At 35.8% G+C, this 21,123-nt stretch overlaps 1 protein-coding gene across 3 annotated transcripts in view; it reads left to right on the top strand.

Moving 5' to 3' along the window:
• Window positions 1–21,123, top strand: part of MYO16 (myosin XVI) — a 359,061-nt gene that overhangs the window by 182,237 nt on the left and 155,701 nt on the right. For all 3 annotated transcript variants that reach the window (XM_050333209.1, XM_050333207.1, XM_050333208.1), the window contains 5 exons: window positions 2,033–2,183; window positions 8,216–8,326; window positions 10,041–10,106; window positions 12,849–12,976; window positions 19,124–19,229. In XM_050333209.1, coding sequence (XP_050189166.1) covers window positions 2,033–2,183; window positions 8,216–8,326; window positions 10,041–10,106; window positions 12,849–12,976; window positions 19,124–19,229 — 562 coding nt within the window. The remainder of the gene's footprint in view (window positions 1–2,032; window positions 2,184–8,215; window positions 8,327–10,040; window positions 10,107–12,848; window positions 12,977–19,123; window positions 19,230–21,123) is intronic.

Below are 21,123 nucleotides of genomic sequence, written 5' to 3'. Positions count from 1 at the left end.
CATTTTATTTTTCATAATGTCTACTTGAACCTGAGTCATAGTGAACTGTTGGAATATTTTTAATAAGTTTTTTCTTTCACAGAATCTTTCACATTTTTGTTGTAATATGAATTACATCAGCATTTCCATCACATGAAGTCCTATTAATATCTTGTAAATGCCCATAATTTATAGGCTATTCTCCTGTCCATCAAAACATGAAACATGCCTGTTAAGTTATGTATTATGTTATTATTGTCCTCTTAAGTTCAAAATACATCTGTGTTAATAGTAGACACCTTTTTTCCCCAACACTTTGCTGTGATTTACAACCTACTTCTCTTTTGTGACACCTGGAAGGTTTATTTGATTTCAAGAAGTTTACAGCTGAATTTTAATGAGTGTTGTGTAGTTAATACAAAAGTGGTAAGATTAAATGGGTAATATTCATCTTCACAGCAAAAAAGTCCTGGATCTTCTCAATTTAAAAGAAACATCACATCAAAAAAGTGTTCCAGTTACTTAATTTATTCTACAATCTAATCACTGATATGTCTTATCCTAATTGCCAAGTTCAAAAAAATACTTGGATAGATGGTTTTTCTGTTCTGCAGTTCAAATCAAGAGAAAGGGGTTTGGATCTTTTGTCCATGTGATATTTGATAAACAAATTATTTTAGGTAAATCAAAACCCTAAATAAAAAATTTTATTTTCACTAATGTTCCTCTAGAAATTTTAAATTTAAATATCTGAATCAAATTTTGAGGAGCAAAATCTTGTATATTTCATTATAAAATGTTTCTACGAATTCCTTCAGTGTTTTCAGACTGTTTCATTGAAAGAATAGTTTTGTTTGTCTATATTGTATTCAATGGGAAACTGCTTTGACTTTTTTTCCAGTGAATTCTGCTTAGAAGATGCTTTCTTCTTTGTTCCTAAAATTTATATGTGTGTGTCAGTTCTCTTTCTAACACCAGTTCTTATCATGAATTGCTATCACTGTTATCTATGGGTCCTCCGTAATTTCATTTGAGTTAACTGTATGTGTTGGCTTTTTTTATAATTAGTGATTAAACTCAAGTAACTTTTGAGTAATTATGAGATTTATTTTAGCTAGGTTTGGACTTTATTCCATAGTGGAATGCACTGTTCCCACATTTCCATATTGAGTCCACATTTCCTTTCAAAGAAGTTATGTATACATTCTGGCAAAGAGCTGTTGTACACTCCATGAGATTGTCTCCTTTGCACTGTCAGAATCCAGACAGTTATTTTTTAAGATGTTTGTGTTCTCAACTCCTGGGGCTGATTCCTTGCTAATTCTTCTGGATGTACAATGCTGCCAAAATCATCCAAGATTTTGTCATTGTTTTATTTCAAAAGTGTCATATTGTCTGAACTGTCAGTAGGGAAAACAACTCCATGTGTGTAAGAATAGATGTAACTGTTATGTGGATGAAGACTATTGTATATTGTTATGGTCAGGAGTGTGCTATTTGTTTGGGAGTTTTTTGTTTTGTTTTTTTTTTTTAACCTTAGCACAAATTCAGAGCAGCTTCTGTTCATAAAATATATATTGTATATTGCTTAATTAAAAGTGAGCTAAAAAGTGGTGGAATTTAATTTTTTAAAATTTTTAATAAAATAATTGTATTATTACAATGGCAACATCTGTGTTACATTATGTTAAAACATACTATTTTTCAAAATAGTATTGTGTAGGTTAACACTGTGCTTTATAAATTCTGTTTCAAAATAGGCTATTGATTTGCCAACCTAGTGCTTTCAAAAGCAGACTCATGCATATTCTCTTCTGCTTCAGAAAAGAAATGCATAAAGATGAATTTTAAATCAAAGTGTTTTGCTCTGTGTCTTTGGGAACAGACTAACCTATGTGAACACTTCATTTCTCACCAATTTCTTTTTTGCAATTGGGCCAGGAACTTGTGTCTCATCCCTGAGATGTATCTCAGTTCAGTGCTTGTGCCACCCACATTTGTTTGTCTGACATCTTCAGTAGGACTCTAATTGTTTTATTGATTCTCTTTGTAGCAATCCCCTGGCTTTACCGATTGCCAAGCAAGACAGTTTGCTGGAGAAAGACACCATGTTTAAAGATGCAGCTAAAGCCTTATGTAAGCAGCAATCTCAAGACAGTGCCTCTGAAAATGTCACTGTGAACACCACAACCAAACTTGAACAGGTAATGGCATGCAGTTTCTTGATTTTTTTTTAGTGCTTAGGTATGGAAATTGAATTAGGTAACCTTATTGAAGCTGAAGACCGTGGTATTTTTTTCCTGACCACACAGCAATATCTTTTGCACTGTGGAGCCTTGTCACCTTGATCACTTCCTGCAATCAGTCTGGCCCTACAGAGTTCCCTCTGCAAATTGAACAACTGCTTCCTTGCCAGCTACTGATGGCAGGTCAGGGGCTGAGGCAGTCTGAGGGCTCAGAGCTCCTCAAACTCTTATTCATGGTTCACAACAGGGGAGGGACAACTGTTTGTGCTGTCCAGAGTGTGCTCTTGTCTCCAAGGTCGGTATACAAAAGAAAGAAACACAACCTGGGAGACTGAAAAAACAAAAACAATGTCTAAGGAATATCAAGTTGCAAAGTAAGTGACTGTAATTTAAATCTAGGAATTGCCAGATTTACAGCTGCAGTGTTAACTCTGTTTCTTGTGATAATAGCATTAGGTTACAGGCACTGGTTATTTGGATACCCTTTGCAGTTTTCTCCCCAGCCAGCATCACAATCTCATTCAGTGTATAGGATGAATGCGAAAAGAGGCAATTATATGTTGCTTATAAATTTAACGCATCCCGAGTATGAGTTCATTACTTGGAGTTTGGCGGTTTTTTTGAGGGGGTGGGGTATGTGGGTTTTGTTGTTGTTGTTGTTTTTGCTGTTTGTTTGCTTGCTTGCTTGCTTGTTTGTTTTTGGTTTGTGTTTGTCAGGTTTTGTTTTTGTTGTTTGGTTTGGTTTGGTTTTTTGGTTTGGGTTTTTTTGCAGTTTTGGTTGGTTTGTTTTGTTGGGGATTGAGTTTGGTTTGTTTGTGTTTGTTTGCTTGTTTGTGGGTTTTTTTGTGCTACAAGAGTTTTATTTTCTGTTACATGCATTTCAGAAACACTTTTCCAGAAGTACTCAGCCATTTAAGAAAACAATACTTTAGAATTGTGGAGGTGGGGGTGGTGGAGGAGAATATTTCCATTTAAAATATCTTACTGTGAATTTGAAGCATAACAAAGGAGAAAGATATTGATTTCATTTAAGCCACCTTCAGTTCAAAAAAACTGTGTAACTGTCTTGGCAGAAGAATGCATGTTCCACTGCTTTTATTTCTTTGTGTTTCAGAGGAGTAGCTTGATCATATGAAATCAATCAGTGGGTTCATATGTAAATTATATGAGTCAATCTCTGAAAGTCCTCAGCTTTGGGATCCTGTAGAGCACTCAGTTCTCTATTCAGTCAGAAGATACCACAAAGTGTTTTACACTTGGCTTAGATCTTGTTTTCATGTCTTAAAATTTCGGATGTTGCTGACTGATGTGATGTAATATAATGGCCAGTCTTCACGAGCGAAGATCCGGGGAAGGTCTTTCCACCTTCCAGCCTGCGCAGTGGATTTTTTAGGTGAGACACAGTGTGCGCGGAACTGAGCCCACCCTTTAATCCTAAGGTTCATCTGCCGGGGCCAAGCGAGCTTGGACGGTGGCAGCGAGGTCCTTAGGACGTAGGTGGGTTGCCTTTAAGGGCTAACGAGCCCCACCTGCCCGGGAGTGGCCCTGACCGGGAATCGAACCCGGGTCTCGGCGGTGACAGCGCTGCGCCTTTACCACTAGACCACCAGGGGCTCCACAATGTGATGTGATGTGATGTGATGAAAATAGTCAGTCCAAGGGACAAGCAATGCTGGTTAGGAAAGTGAATGCTTGCAACCCTTTTAGAAGGAACCCTCCTATAATTGTAGTGAAAGAGAGGGAAGTGTTCAGCTTAGGATCTTGCAAAGACCATCACTTCCTTCTAGATGTTCAGCAGTAGTGTGAACATGAACATAGATACTTCTTTCTGCTTGATTCTGTTTTGATGCAAACCTAGTTAAAAATATTTGCATTTTCATTATCTCTAAGCTAAACTTTTGCTTCATAGTTTGTGCACTAAAACATAGACAGAAACAGGTTGGTAATTTCGTTCTCCACCATGACCTATAGTCTCTTTTGGGTCCCAGGGCGGGTTTTCAAAAGTACTCCTGCTGTTTCACCATACTTCAGTAGAACTTCCCCCAGTAGTTACAAATCAAACACAAGACAGCAGACTCAAAGGTCAATCTCTTTTAGCTCCATTAGTTGAGAAACTTCTGCACGAAACTCTCTGTGAAATTCCTCTCTAAATAAGTTAGAAGGAATGTGTATCTTGGGGTTTTTTTAGAATCACTAAAGACTGACAAATCTTGCTTAGTATCAGTAGTTACTGAATGAGTAGTGATACTCCCTTGGAAAAGAATAAGTAGGAAGATCCTATCTGTGAAATCATCACTAACAGGGCATAGGTTAGAAATGGTACTGTTTCAGTGAGTTTTTAAATGAGTGGTTGCATTAAAAAAATTAATAGATTACAGAACTTTTCAGTTGGCAAGGGCTTAATGAGCTTTAGCTCCTATGAAGAAAAGAGAATAAACCAGTTTAAACACTTTGGGAAATAGTTAAGTTTTACTAAATTAAAGAATACCTAGATTTTGTCAAATGAAAATATGTCAATTTTTTTCTTTTTTGAAGTGACTTAATTGTGATCCTGGAAATAAAGGGATTGTATTCTATACTAATAGCCATGCATTATAAACTCTGTGTGTGTATATCTCTCTCTCTCTCTATATATATATATCTATATCTCCATATTTGTGTACATAATATTTAGATCTTAGTTTTCAGAGACTATTTTTTTTTATAATTTCACAACTTAGCAAATAAAGTTCTTATTTAGTGCTGGGAGCAAAGGAAAACTTTCAACATCCCTTCCTTCTGTTCCAGCCTTTTGGCTACACATTCTAATGGATTTCACTATCTTATTCTTAGCAATTGCATTTCAAAGTGTGCTAAAAGTAATCATGTTCTGTTTAATTTTTCAGCAGGTTATGGGGAGTCATTACTTGGCTTTTTTATTCATATATTATTGAAATATATCAGCATGATATTGTGTATGCTTTGTGTCAGAAGTATCATACATTCTTAGGCAATATGGCATGCAGATTAGGCCTTTATTGGAGGATCAGAGAGAAAAATTTCATCCTAGTACATTTGAAACATGCATTCTTAATAAAAAAAGCTCGTGATTTTTTTGGCTTTGAGAGACCTAACAATTCAAATTTATATGTAACTTCAGGTTCTTTTAATTGCAAACATGATGTAAAAGAGACTTAAGAAAGTATTTGTCATGAAGTAGGATTTTTATTACTTGAAGCACAGGAGGGGATCAAATGACTACATTGACAAAGGCTTTTGTGCATCTCTTGTATTAGCTTTTGCTTTTTCCTTGGTAAAAGGTGCTCTTTGATTGTCTGTAATGTCAAGATCTATGCTCCAAACAAAGAAAGCAGTATGAGTAATTTCCAGAATTTTATTATAGTCAACAATTTCTTTCCCTCTGAGCTGGGAAAGATATTTTTTGATAACCGATTGAAATTACTGACCTGGAATTGAATTATGTGCTTCATGCTGCAGACAAATATAGATTAAATATTTTCTTTTTCTTGATTGGGTCTTTTCTTTTAAAAACAAAAAATTGTCTTTGTCTTGTAGTTCTTCACTTATTGGTCTTATGGTCATATGAACTGTGTGATAGATACCTGATATCCTTTTGACTGTTCCAGTATCACGATAAGGGGACAGCTGTGTATATCATAATATTACACATAAGAGGTGGAATACATACATATTTCAGTGACACAAGTATGTAAAAAATGTAAATAATTAAATAATTTTATATAAGGAGATTGTGAATCTTGTTAAGTGTATATAATTTAAACGAGCAAATAGGAATCTTCATTACTAGCATTACAAAAATCTCAAAAACTTCTAGAGGCAGAGTCTGGTAGAAAATGCTGAAACACCAAATCCCAAACTTTGTAGAATAAAAAGTTGATGAGAAATTATTTTGATTTCCTCACTCAAGAGTTTAACTGAACCCTTCACATTTCTAACCATCTATCTACAGAATGAGCATCTTTGGCCATACTTAGGCCAGACTATAAAATTAAAAAAACCCAGGGTCTATTTGCTGGCCTAGGGTTATGTGGGATGGGTATGTACATATCCATAAGGCAAAACTCTTTTTTCTTCTCTCCAGAGATGGGGCCACGTCCAAATGGCTTGTAGGAAATGACCATTGATTTGTGACCTGAATGATATCCAGGTTTCATCTGCATGAGGATTAGCTGATATGAAGCATGAATGAATAAGGAGGTGTGCTAAAAAGTTCTGAAAATATGGAGAATCCCAGGGCAAACCCTTCTTTTATTTGAGATAGATTTTTATTTTTATTTGAGATAGATTTTTATTTTTATTTTTATTGAGATAGATTTGAGATAGATTACAGACAAGCTCATTCTTTGGCACAGATGTTCTGAGTTTTGATAGCACATAAGGGAGTGCGGTGAAGACTGATGCCTGTTTTGTTCCTGCAAGCCAGGCGAGCACATTATTAAGGAAAGGAGGCAACAGACCTCTGTCTTTCATCTACTCTACCTCTACAAGACACTTAAAATGTTCTTGGAATTGTTTTGCTCAGTTTTTCTGTTCCAATGTACATCATCAAAGACAAATATCAAAACGTAATTCTTTTTTTTTTTGGCCAAGTGGAATTCTTGTTTTCTAGCCAGCTCTACATCCAACTACCATGATTAGAAACAAAAAGAGCAAGAAATTCCATCTTCTGTGTGACAGAGAAATCTTCATTCACTTTAATGGGTGAGGAATAAACCTCTTAAACATGTAGACATACACCTGTAGGTGTATAGGCATACGTAGTAAACCCAGAGTATCATGTTTTCTGAACAAGACCTTGAACCTATGGAAATAATTGAAGTTCAGTAGTTTTGGATCAGATTCCCAGTATTAAACACAGGTATCCATAGTCTTTGAGGTCTTCTCCTTGTCAGAATATTCCCTTCAATATCACTCAGTCTGCTTGCTACTTCTGTCAATGACCTCCTCACATTGCCAGAGACTGAAGATGATGAGTTGTTTGCCAAAAAAGGGCAGTGTCTGCTTTTCTCCAGGGCCTTCATTTTATGCAAAGCAGTAGAAGAAAAAAGCTTTATCTTCTTTACACATCCTCAAAAGAGACACTGAGTTAGTAAACTCTGAACAAACTCAATTCTACCATTGTTCACAGGAGAATTTTCTGTTTCTAGGTATTTTACTGACATGCAAATATGTTTTTCTTTGGACTGACATAAGAAATGAATCAAACTACATAGTAAGTGTAGATCATAATTTATAAGCACACTGCTTAATATATCAATGTGTTTTTTGTCTTTAACTGACCTTCCATTATCATTGATTTTTTTCTACTTTCTCTGATTCTGACTTTGTCTTTCGTATATATTTTTTTTATCAGCATTTACTTTTTTCTTTTCCTTTGCAGAGTTTATACTATTCATCCTAAATCTCAAAAATGTTAAACTAATTTCACTCACCAGTTTTGCCTTAGCGACCTCTTCTGATTATCTTCTGGTCTCCTTGGCAACATGATCCCCATTCCTTACTATTACTTCTAATCTGCAGGAAAAATTGCAATAGAATTTCAAATCCCATGTGTTGAAGAGTAGTGTGAGAATTTTGTTAAATAGTGGGAAATAAATAGTTTACAAGTGTGCTAACTAATAGTCTTGATTTCTTCTGCCATAAACATTTAATGAAGAGAGCAGGAGAATGGCATTTGAGCTGGAAATCTCTATGGGTTTAAGGATTGCGAATGGCACTCTGGTAGCGATCTGTTCTTAAGAGCCCATCAGGCTTAAGTTGTATAACCTTAACATTGATAATAATTTTTATATTCTTCTTTTGATTAAGATTAGTGATGTGAAATTGTTTGGGAGTGATGACTTTCTGGTTTCCTAATGCATTTTTCTTCCATAATTCTAGTGATCTAAGTTTATACTGCAGGTTAGAACATTATGGTTTAGAATGATTAGTTGTGAAGTTACTTTATTTCTCTAATTTTTGTTTTCTAGATAAAGCTAATGCCTCCAGCTCCAAATGATGACCTGGCTTCTCTGAGTGAGCTAACAGACAGCAGCCTGCTTTATGAGATTCAGAAGCGCTTCAATAATAATCAGATATATGTGAGTTGCTATTCACCTGTCAATAGTGAGCTTTCAAAAAAGAGCAAAGAGGGAATAGAAAGAATAGGATTACTATCATAACTACTGGGCAGTGATCTGCCCTGAACTCATGACTAGTTTTAAATGGATCAGAGCGTATATGTGTGTAAGCCCTGCAACTTCTGAAGTTTATGTAGGAAAAGGAGAAATAAAAAATATCACTTCATATAGATTTGTATATAATTTGTGTGTGTTTATTTCACAGAGGAAGTATATCGGTAAACACTGATGAACACATTTGTCATGAATGAGTGTTTTAAGGTCATTCAGATCACAGTGTGGCCTGAGGGGGCAGTGCACCACAGTGTGTAATCTTCCTACTCAAGCCACCAAAAGATCCTTGAAGCTTTCTGCTTCATGTTTGTGATGCTTATTAGAGTTTCATTCTTCAGGAAAACCCAACAGTGAAGTCAGAGTGGGTGAGAGAGGGGAAATATGTTACTGCCTCTTAGAAGAAAAACAGTACTTTTACTATGAAAGGCAATATTTTCTGCCTCCTCAAATCAAACTACTTCATTTTGAAAAAGATAGCATGACTGGAACCTTAAAGATCATCTAGTTCTAACCCTCCTACCATGGCCAGGGACACCTTCCACTAGGCCAGGTTGAGTTCAGAGCCCCATCCAGCCTGGTCTTGAACATCTCCAGGAATCTGACATCCACAATTCCTCTGGGCAGCCTGTTCCAGTGCCTCAACACCCTTACAGTAAAGAATTTTTTTCCTAGTATCTAATCTAAATCTCCTACCTTTCAATTTAAAACCATTACCCCTCATTCTGGCACACTGCAATCCCTGGTAAAGAGTTCTTTTGTATCCTTCCTGTAGGCACCCTTTAGGTCCAGCCCTCTGATCATCTCTGTGGCCCTTCTCTGGACCCCCTCTAACAGGTCCATGTCTCTCTTGTTCTGGGGGCCCCAGAGCTGGATGCAGCACTCCAGGTGGGCTCTCACTAGTGCAGAGCAGAGGGTCAGAATCACTGCACTGCACCTGCTGGCCACCTTGGTTTTGATGCAGCCCAGGGTACAATTGGCTTTCTGGGCTGTGAGTGCTCGTGTCCAACCTTTCATCCACCAATATCCCAACTATGAGACAGAAACATCTTGCAAACTTTGCCATCATTAGATGGTTTACTTCTTTTTCATATAGTCAGGATAGTTTTATCTAGATACATTTTCATATGTTCATGTACAGATATACTTTCATAAACACTTATATGTGTATCAATTGCTCTATCTTATCCCACAAACAACATGTTTTAATGTATCAGTTCTGGATAACCAATATAGCATTTCTAAATTATGTTATCTATCCCACTTGAGGAGCTTGTTTATGTGGTAGGTATGTCACATTTTTGTAGTTTAGCAAATGCTAAACTACAAATTAACTTTCAAATAATTACTAATAATATATGCAGTGCAGTTTTTCTGTGCATAATTTTTCCTCATGAAGAACTCAGTTTTGTTACAAAAAGAGTAACTAATTCTGTACGAATTGTAAATTTAGTTCTCAAGTTCAAATTATGAAGTTATAAGCTCTGAATTCATGAATTATGCGTAGCATGTTGATAGCTAGATTTAAGAAACTTTGCCAAGAGTTGTTTTTGGAAGAAAACCATTAGCCTCCTTAAACTTTCAATTTAATTTTTAATAAAGCAATTAAATCTTCTTTTTTCAGACCTACATTGGTGATATACTGTTGCTTGTTAACCCATTTAAAGAACTTCCTATTTATTCTACCATGGTAAGCATTCTCTTTTTAAAAGATTGTGGATATTTTTTCAGGATTCATATAGTTCATTTTACAGGCCAAACTCCTAAAATTAATTGACATATATGTGCTTTTTATGTTGAGAGCATTTTAGTTTTAATATTTTAGCGGAAATCTTTAAATTATTTCCAAACCCCAGTATTTTTACTGTGTCTTATTTGTTAAACAGCCATCTTGATAATGCTTTAGATTGCACTCCCCTTGCCCAAAACATGATTACAGAGATAACAACCTTGAATGGTGCACAAAGGCTCAAAATGTCTGTCTGTGCTCCACATCAGGGTTCTCAGTTCGGGAACTGAACAGCAACAAGTGCAAAGTGCTCAGCATGAACTTAGCACTGCACTGAATCAGTCATGGCTTTGGCAAGGGGGCCTTGAGTCCATGTGGGACCTGTCATATGCACAAGACCACTCTAAGAAGTGCTTCAAATGTTCCTGTCTTATCTTTCTGATCCTTCACTTATGAGACAGACCCTATTTACAAGGGGCTTGTAATTTCAGTACCCAGATGCTGATATGAACCTAAGGGGATTTTGTAGATCTGTGGAAGTAGCATAAATTCAAATGTATTGATCTCTCTATCTTCACCTAGACATTTTAGAGATACAGTGTTAGTATAACTATAGTTTATCCTCCCCTCTTATTTTCTCGTTGATGCACTGAGGTCATGGAGATTAGGCTCCCTGATAGGTAATGTTCAAATATAAGAATTATATTTAACTTATAAGAATTTTAAAGTGTTAAAAAATTGGTGAGCAAATTGTAATCTGTGGCTGTTTGCTATGTCATGTGGCTTTATGTATATCAGTAGTAAATTTGAGAGAAAAAACCACTGTGACATTCATGGCAGGAGCAGCGGATTTCAAGTTGGGAGTCTGAATTTATTTCTAGAAATAGAAATCATCCATCACCTCCAAGGTTTTAGATTATTGTATTTTTTGCTGTCACTGTGTATTTTACATTAAACACATGATTTTGTGCACCAAGAGGGAATGGTAAAAAAAAAGAGTTTAGGTGGTAGGCTTACATATTTAAATGTTTCCTGAATGTTTGCCACACCTTTTCTTATCTTTTCTGTGATAGATCTATTTTGTTAAGTATAGCATGATACACTTTTTGTCCTGCAATTGCTTGGGTCACCTTGGATAATAATTGCTTTTACTTCATTACTATCATTTGCACACTATTGTGCATTATGCAGGTATTTCCCAGATATAAGTCATGGTTGTAAAATCACTTTGTGTTTGCAATGCTCAAATATACTGCAGCACCTTAGCTGATTATTAAAGTCTCTAAAAGTTAGATGTCCTGTATATTCAAGTAAAAAAAATTGATGATGTCAATTCCTCAAGGAGATGCTGACATGCTATATGATGTGGCTCATTAGTTAGCATTTTTGTTTCAGGTATACAGTTTGTTAGCTGTCAAGAAGAAAAAGAATGCAAACATGTATTGGGCAAGATGCTATTTTTAAAACCACAATGAAGCATGAAAAGATTATCGTGTGTGTTTTTCAATAACATTTTACATTTCCTTCTCTTTTTAAAAATACTTTTCATAACTTCTCAACAAGCATAATTTTGTTATCCTACACTGAACTCCCACACTTAGTTCCAATAGAATACTACTAAAATAAATATTTTTATAAGCAATCATTCACTCTGAGATGACAAAGAATTCTGCATTAATGGACACCAATATACATTGCTTCTTATGAAATTTAGTGCAATTGCTAGATGGTAATATTATTGCACTTTTGCATGGAAATACACTGTGGTACTACACTACACATTATAGTAGCATTAGTAACTGCAGAAGTCTTGTGCTATAGTCATGCTGCTTTGTTGCATTTCTGTAGAATTTATTTGTGCCTGATCAGGACAAATATATTCTTAAAGTTCATGTTAGAAAAATATGTAAATTAGCAACATTTTGCAACGAGTATAAGTGTGTGAAGGTTTTTTTTTCTGCTTTGTGACATTCTGAAATGATTCCTGGGGAATCAGTGTGGATTTAATCTTCTTCAGTTTGGCAACTCAAAAGGCCTGAATGAGAATGTATCATGGAGAATTCATTCAGCTACAGCTTTGTAGATGCCCTGAGATCGAATAGTTTAATATCTAAATAAATCAGACAGGTGTGTGACAGAAAGGGGTAAGGACATCAGGATATCCTCAGGGGTGGAAAAAAGTGGTTTCTAAGCAGATAACTGGTTCTACTCAGGCTTTAAAGATAGTATATGTTGCCAGCTATGTGTATCAGGAGTTATCCTATATTGCAGGGAAAGTATTTGTGGGCAACTGCTCTGTCATGTAATAAATAAATTAGTTTATAACATGCCTTTGATTTCAATTCTAACTTGTCATGTGCTGTTCATATTTCATTTTGTAAGATTTTCAAGTCAAGACACTGAAGAACTATAAATGTAAGGTATATAAAAGTAACTTACTAGGTTTTGTTTTACTTTATGCACAAACTAGTAGTATTAAGCCCTCTAGTTAAGTTTAATTTTGTATCTTTATTAGACCTTGTTTGCTTATGGCTCTATTTTCTTTAATTAAAATCTTCATAGATGATTAACAGTATCACTTACATATATAGAGAGATTCTGTTCACAATGCTTAGAGAGCTTTACAAAAGACCCAAGATTAAGGAAGTGAAACATAATTAGTTTGAAATATATTGATCATGTTAATTTTCTACAATTTTTCAGGTCACCCAGCTTTATTTAAGTAACTCTGGAAAATTGTGTTCCTCACTTCCCCCACATATATTTTCCTGTGCTGAAAGAGCTTACCACATGCTATTCCAGGAGCAGCGTCCCCAATGCTTTATCCTCAGGTGAAAATTTATCTTTCTATTAATTAATTTTTACCTCCTGTCTTTCAGCTGTTTCCCTTGGGCCTCAGCAGTTGAAATTTCCATTTATTTTTTTCTCCAACTGATTTTTTTTTCTGTGTACTGATCTCTGTATCATACATTAGAACAAAATAGAAATGAAAGAGGTTTAATTACATCTCAAGTTCATAAATTCTCTTGGGGACTTGCCACTCCATGTAGCTGCATCTAATTAGGAGCAAGAGTTAATGGTAAAGAATTCAATACTGCCATGTGCGTTTGCTAACATTACATGAATCAGGATTAGAAACAGAATCTATTAACAAAAAAAATGATAAGTCCTTGACTAAATTATAAACCTCTGAGTTGGGGCACCTGTACTGGAGCTTACACTCTGCTTCATGTGTTTGTGTGGTCTTGAGTTTGTTATTTAGCTCTCCAGGCTCAAAATGGACTTTTAACCTTTAACCTTCATTCAAAGTGTTGTTTCAAAGATAAATAATTTCAAATTGTAAATGAATTTATTAGTAATGTGAAACAGAGTTTCATCCAAATATGCTGGTTTTCTAATGGTGAAACTGTGTATTCACTTGGAACTTTTTGATCCCTAAATCTCTTAATCGTATGTGAAAGCAGTGAGTCTGGTGAAATTGATGAAGTCAGTGAAATAAATTTGTTGCTTAGTCTTGTCACTTTGGTGATTGCTGTTGGCTGAAATACTGGCAAAAGTTTACAGAACTTCATGGCAGATGGAAAAAGCTCACTGAAAACAGGTTTATTTTGATTTGTCCAGGAGTAAAGGCTGATCAGTTTGATAAACCTATTTGCTCTTAAACTACCTTTAATTATAAAAAAAATTAATACTATAAAATGGAGATGACTTGATACTTAAAAGCAGCTAATAATGTTGGTTTAGTTCATTTGGTAAAATCTAAATAATTAGTATCTGGAAGGTGAAGGTGATATAGGAAATTTCCATTAGTTTTGTGACAATAACAACAATAATAATAGTCATCATCATCATCCTCATCATCTGAAAAATATGTGTGATGTAACTCAAGTTACTCATCCACCCCATTGCTGTCAGCTGCTCAAGTGTGTATGCATGAATTTCTGTGTGTGGTCAAAATGTATTTCTGCTTTATTGCCATTTCAGTTGCAAAATACCATTCGTTATCAGCAAGAGAAGCTTCTTTCACTACCATGGGGAATGACTCACTAGTTACACCTATGCTAATAGACAGCATGGAGCAGGGCTTACTCTCTGACTCTGAAGGCATGTGGTATAGCATCCAGTCAATTTTCCCTTGGTTTTCACTAGAAGAGGAGAGGTTTGTGGGGAAGTTTTCATATTCAGTTTCATTTTCTATCAGAACCAAATAACTGCAACTCTGCTGTTCTGAAATGCTCCAAGCTTCTGTGCTTTACTTTGTTTCCTCCAATCAGAAATACTTTTCTCCTGAGAAGTTCTGTTCGTGTTTGGCCTGTGGTCTGTAATTTTAAAATACCTCCAGTTATAAAGCTGAGTTGTGGATACATTTCTAGGCATGCGTGTATAATAGTGCAAGGAGTATGCCTAGTAGCAAATGTTAAAAGTAAAAAATACACTTTCACCTAACATGGAATCACAGGCTGAATGAGGATGGAGGAACTCAGAGAATCACTGTTGCTAGTAAGGTCATTTCATGTAAGTGCCCAAAAGGAAGGAGGCAATGGATGAACAGTCCTGTTTTTACTAAAAAGGACTCATAGATCCATGAGAATGTTATTCTGGAATATGTTGGCTTGGCGTGCTTCTGCCCTTCTACTTTTGTCTGGTTGTTGCCTCATTTCCACACAATCCTTTGTGTCAACACAAATGTTCAGGTGGTGGCATGGTGCACTGAACTGGAGAAATTCTACCTCAGAGAGTGGTCATTATTCACAACTACTTTTAGTTTATAGCAAGACACCTTCATTCATGTGTGCTGAATACCAAGAGCTGACTTTGTATAAAGTTTGTATGGAAGTTCCAGAGTAAAATAATATTATGTTATGCTCTTAAATAGCCAGTTGGTGGACTTTTCATAATTATCTTCCTTCTGACTGCATTTTGCTCCTGCTTTTTAGGGTATGAAAATGCATTAAGCATTGACAAGATAAGTAAGGAGCTTTCTAGGAAGCTTAAAGGTAGTTTATAGGCCTGTTAAAAACTAAGGATCCTTAGTCAATTGAACTAATTATTTATGGCATGCTGATTTTGAGAATCAAAAAAATCATGATGAATACATAAAGTGAAATGTTATAATTTTGTTAGCAACCGGTAATGTCAATATCCAATGATTTTATTGTGATATAAATTGCATTTTTAAGACAGATAATCTGAATGGACAGAAATCTTTGTATTTTAAAGTGGAATGTATTGAAAGCTTTTGATTTCGTCCCTTTAGCATTACCAAAGGCATTCTGTTCAAGATAATAGTATTTATTTTTTAAAATTATAATTCATTACATTGTAAGTGCAATGTCCTGAAGTTATTTGTAGTAAAATATTGTTTATAAACAGACTTTCCAGTTTAATTTACTTTAGAAATATAATTTTCAACTAACATGCAGGGTTGTTCAGTTACAGATAGCAGTACTGATAATACAAAACACATTCTTTTACATTTAGCACTCTTGCTTGCACATATTTGTTTCAAATCTAGAAACCTCAGTCATGGAGCAAGACCCAGTGTCTTACTTACATACTCTACAAATTGAGAAGAAAGAAATTATTCTGGCTCCTAAAAGTTTGCAAGCTAATTAACTCTTCCCTGGATATATCTTACTATTTGAACAAGAATTTAAAGTAGTAAAGCTCACACAGTTTAGGGTGGTTACAATAAGAGATTGGTTTCAGAAGTTCATACAGAATAGCATGCCTATTTATGCTGAACTAAGTCTCCCCTTTAATCTGGTGTAAATCCCATATGAACACATCCTGTCAGCAGTTTTCCAGCATTTCTGATTGTAGTGTAAGTACTGCAGGAGTAAGATTTTTTGTTTGTTTTGTTAAGTATTCCTGCACTTCTGAATGTGGTACCTTTGGTCAGAGTTGAAAATGAAGCTCAGGCATTTGTGTGTTCTGAAATAGCAGGTACATTGCTCCTTACATGTTTTATATTTTGTCATATTTTGCCTAAACAGGAGATTTATAGAGTTTATTTATACTGGAATTGACACTTGACAAATAATAATAGTCATATAATGATCCAGTGTTTTGAAGTCATAAAGACATAGACAAACCTGGCTAATATGCAGAAAGTGAGGGTAAGCAAGATGTACTTCTCAGTACTTGCTGAAAGTAATTCTTAAAAATTACTGGAGTTGGCTGTTTTCTGACTCATTTAGCTGGACTTCCTTGATTAACTACCATGTGATTGTTCTATCTACCCATCTACAAGTCCCCCCCCCTCCAATAACTTTTGGATCAGTGGCCACCAACACCCATCGTGGTCTCAGAGCTGGGGTGTTCACACAGGCTTCGTGTTTTCTGGGAGTCATGGCAAAGACCATTGTAACTCTAACCACAGCTATTCACAGCCAGGCAGTTCATGTGGACTGTCTGGCAAGCACATGCCTAGCACGGAGCTCACCGGAGTGAGTGGCACGAACAGCCCAGCTGGACTGGCACAAGATAGCAGAAGAGCTGGATGATAATCCAAATGCAGTGAAGTTTGAAGGGTATAGCTTCTTAGTTCCCCTGGTTGCGTAGTCTTGTGTTCTTTGCTTCACATGCCTTTGTATTTCCATACTTTGTTTTTCCTAACGTTAGATTTGAATTTTTTATTAATTATTCATATTATTTGAAGGTACAGAGACTAAAGCTGTAATTAAGGTTGTATTAACAAAATATTAATAAAGAATTAGTAGGAAACATGATCTCCATCACATAGTTATAAAAGAAGGCTGGAAAGCCAAAGGAGGAATAAAGTGAGAAAACTTAGTGGAACTTGCCTAAAGTCCTGTGTGAGCATAGGATTTAAAATTCTCTTTCTAATTTCCTTTCCTTTGGAGTACACTGCCTGTAACTTAACCTTTTTTATCAGAGAAATAAGCCTTCTTTGCTTTGGCAAAGATGTTTCATAATGCTTTCTATAGAAGTTTTAATGCAGAAGAATGCTTTCCTGCTTCGATGCTAACTTACCTTACACCTTGATAAGGCAGTCCAACCAACAGCTATAAGAAACCAACATTCATATTGTAAATCACCACAGTACCAACCCCTGAGGGACATCACTCATCACTGGTCTCCATGTGGACAATGAGACCTTGACCACAGCTCTTTGTGTGCGGCCATCCAGCCAGTTCTTTATTACCCAGGTGGTCCATTCGTCAAATCCACGTCTCTCCAATTTGGAGACAAGGATGTAGTGCAGGACAGCGTCAAACACTTTGCATGAGTCCAGGTAGATGAAGTCAGTTGCTCTACCCCTCTTCACCACTGGTGTAGCCCTGTCATAGAAGGTCACCAAATTTGTCAGGCATGATTTCTCTTTTGCAAAGCCACGTTGGCTGTTACCTATCACCACGTGCCTTAGCATAGTTTCAAGGAGAATCTGCTCCGTGATCTTGCCAGTCACAGATGTGAGTCTGACTGTTCTGGTTCCCCAAGTCTTCTTCTTTCTCTGTCTTAAAAATAGGTGTTATATTTCCCTTTTTCCAGTCATCAGGGACTTCTCCTGACTGCTATGATTTTTCAAAAATGTTGGATTGTGGCTTAGCAACTTCATCTGCCAGCTGGTTCAGGACCTGCGGATGAATCTCATTGAATATATCGACATGGATTGAAGATGACAACCATTGCAGTCTTGGACCATAAACCTCCTACTAATACTGATAGGAGTTTGAAGTCCAGTGTCAGAACCACCTCATTACAGAAACATGAACAACACAGATAAAAGCAGTTTGACTCATCACATATAGTAATGAGATGCCTTGTCATGTAAGAATAAAGTTTTCCACGAGAACAGGATATTCTCCAGAGCTGTGTGGATGTCCCATGAGAGTTTTAATCTCCCAATGAGATTAAATACCACAGAGATCCCACTGCTATCTGATTATGAAGTCCTTTTTGTCCTTCCCCTTATTTAATTGATTTCTCCTTTAAAGTGATATTTGAATAGATAAAGCAATGGTCAGACAGATACTATCTTTTGCTGCGTCTCATTTTCAGAAACTCAACTACACAAGTAACAGATTGACCAGCTATCATGGCCAGTGTAGCAGTGAAAAATTTAACTGGCTGTTGTAGAATAGCCTTTTAAATTTGATCAAGCCAATAAAGGAATGAGGAACATCAAATTGCATTTTGTTTGGTTCAGTTGTCTATAAAGAAAACAGCTTCTTATAATTCAATTAAGAAATTCTTACATGAATTTCCTAATATGACTTCTCTAGATTTATCCTTTCCATCTCTTTATTTCTTTTTCCTTCCTTCTTCATGCTTGAAGTGCACCACTGATTTTGCTTCCTTCCTCTATCCCTCCACATTTCTGTTATTTCTTCCTACCTTTGCTGTTCTTTTGGCTTTACCTTATTTTCTTCGCTCACTTTCCCTGTCAGAGATTCTCGTTCTTTTGAATATTTATTCTGCATCATGAACAGGGAATCACAGTGATCCGAACAGTATTGCACTGCAGAAATGGGACAGGTTGTAAATCAATTATCCTTTTCTTTCTTGTTCCTTTCCTTTTTTCTTTCCCTTCTTCCTATCATATTCTCCACTTCCCATTTCTTCTGACTCCCATCATTACCACAGTAATATTTCCCCCTCTGCAAAGAGAACTAGGCGACATAAGAGGGCTCCTTTGCTGGACAAAAGATAAAGATAACATTTATGTTATAAATACCTCCAAAATGGCTAGAAAGCTTTAGATTTGATTGCTTTGACTTGTGAAACAAAACAATGTATCTTGGCTCTGACAGCCCTCATGAACATAGACAGCCAGTCTCTCTCCTATGTTCTGTTCTTTATTTGCCATCCATAAACCTGCTGTTATTTGAAATGAAAGTTTGGCTGAACTAACTTAAATCTGTTCAAACACAGCTAGCAGAGAATATAAAGAACATCTCAATTGTGAAACTAACAATGATTCCTCCCTCTCTTCCTTGACTGTCATTTTGCAGTGGAGAAAGTGGTTCTGGGAAGACTGAAGCCTGCAAACAGATAGTGAAACACCTCACTTGCAGAGCCAGCTCCAGCAGAAATACCTTTGATACAAAGATAAAACATGTAAGTAGCATTCTGATCGCTGAGTAGAACAAAGCAGAAACTTAGCCTCTTGAAAAAGGAAAGAGATTTGAACTGTAAGGAAAAAGGCATCTGCTCTGCAGAAATTCATGAAAAGTGGGTTTTTTTCACCACTGAAGTCAAACAAAATTTCTTTCCCTCAATTTCATTCCCTGAATGGGAACAAGATTAAGCTCATATTGATTCAAAAGTGGAGGCAGTTTTGTTTCTATATGTTTTGATGACTTTGGAAATCAGTGTTGCAGTGAATAGGAAACATTTGTGTGATAAGGAACTGTTTCCAAACTATGTACTAATTACCTTCTGTAAATAAATGAATTTTTCTCTATGGTGTGGTGGTGCTTCTCTGGACAGTATAAGAAGTGCTGAGACATCTGAAGTAATAGCATGTAAGATAGAAAGTGTAAACTTGCAGGAAAAATGCAAGGATTAAGCAGTTATATGGCTCTGTATTTATGTACTAAACATATTTAAGAAATAGGCAAGAGTTAATGTATATTTGTTCAGTCATATTTCATTTCCAAAATATGTATTACCATATCCCCATATTTAATTCCCTACAAAGGTTCATACTGGAATTTTAAATTATGCAAACCGTGAATTGCCAATTCAAATTCTTTTAAAAAATGGTCTTTCCCAATGAAATCTCTCATTTGAGATCCCAGCTCAGAGATAGATTTACACAAAAGTTTTAGCACAGTCTGCCTTGTCATCAGTCAGTTCTGATTCTCACACTTTAAAAAAAAAACAGTTTAGCCTCTTTCACCTACTCTGATGATCTTCTTCTACAAGGCTTACAGTCAACCCAAGGTACTTTTTGTGGTTTCACATGCCACATGCATGACATTCAACAGAACTCTAGAATTGTTCATTGTGGGGTTTTTAGTTGTGTCATATGAATCACTCAGAACACACTTTTGTCTGAATTATGTATGATACAGTCTAGAAAGGTGATAAAATACTTTGGAAGTACAATTACCACTTAGAGACAACCTACAAGTCAGGATTATTGGGATGTGAGAAAGGCTACAGATACAGTGATTCATAGTTTGTACATTACAAATGATAAGGTAATAAAAATCCTATGGATTTTGGGTGGATTTTAGAAGAGTTTTGCATTTATGTTTTTTGAATACATGAAAAAACCTGATGACAGTGAAAACACTACAGATGAATAACTTGTACCTCTATTTTACTTCATGAAGTCATGCAATTGCCATGTTAATGTTTTTCATGATATTATCTTGTTCATTGATGGTATTCCTAAAATGAGACATTTAATCTAGGTTTCACATGCAATGTTAAGAATATTCTTATTATTTTCTCACTTTTTTCTGAGCTTTAAAGTCTAGTGTTGCAATAATAACATTATATACGGACAGTGCCGTTTTACTATATTTTTAAACCCAGGAACCATCTCTGCAAACTGTATTTATTTCTACTGTATATCCTTTTTTTTACTACCTACACAGGTTTGCTTACAGTTTTGAACTGATCAGGCCATGGATGTTATTCAAGTAGGACTGCAAAATTCAGGTCACATCATCCAAGTCCTTTTGTTTCCTAAAGTTCAGATTAAGTAATGAGTAGAAGAAGTAACTAAATCAGTAACTTTGTAAATAAGCAACTTAAAACTGTGTGCTTTGGATGCAAATATGACAACAGGGAATCAGGAGGTGTGAGAAGTACTATTGTCTTTGCTGTAACTTTTCTCCTGAACACAGTAAAATTCCCAGGAGCAACCATCATGGTTGTCCATCATGCGAATGGAGCAAGATGTGTTCAGTTAAGAGGAGAAACCAGTGTGAGAGGGACCAGACCAGGCCTAATTTTCTCCAACTAAAAATACTTTAATTTTGTAAACTACTTTATGCAG

The sequence above is a fragment of the Myiozetetes cayanensis genome, unplaced genomic scaffold, assembly GCF_022539395.1.
Source record: "Myiozetetes cayanensis isolate MyiCay16 unplaced genomic scaffold, myiCay2020 scf5-8, whole genome shotgun sequence".
Taxonomy (NCBI): domain Eukaryota; kingdom Metazoa; phylum Chordata; class Aves; order Passeriformes; family Tyrannidae; genus Myiozetetes; species Myiozetetes cayanensis.
Note: the sequence above shows the minus strand (reverse complement) of the source record. Positions and strands in the feature narration are given on the sequence as shown.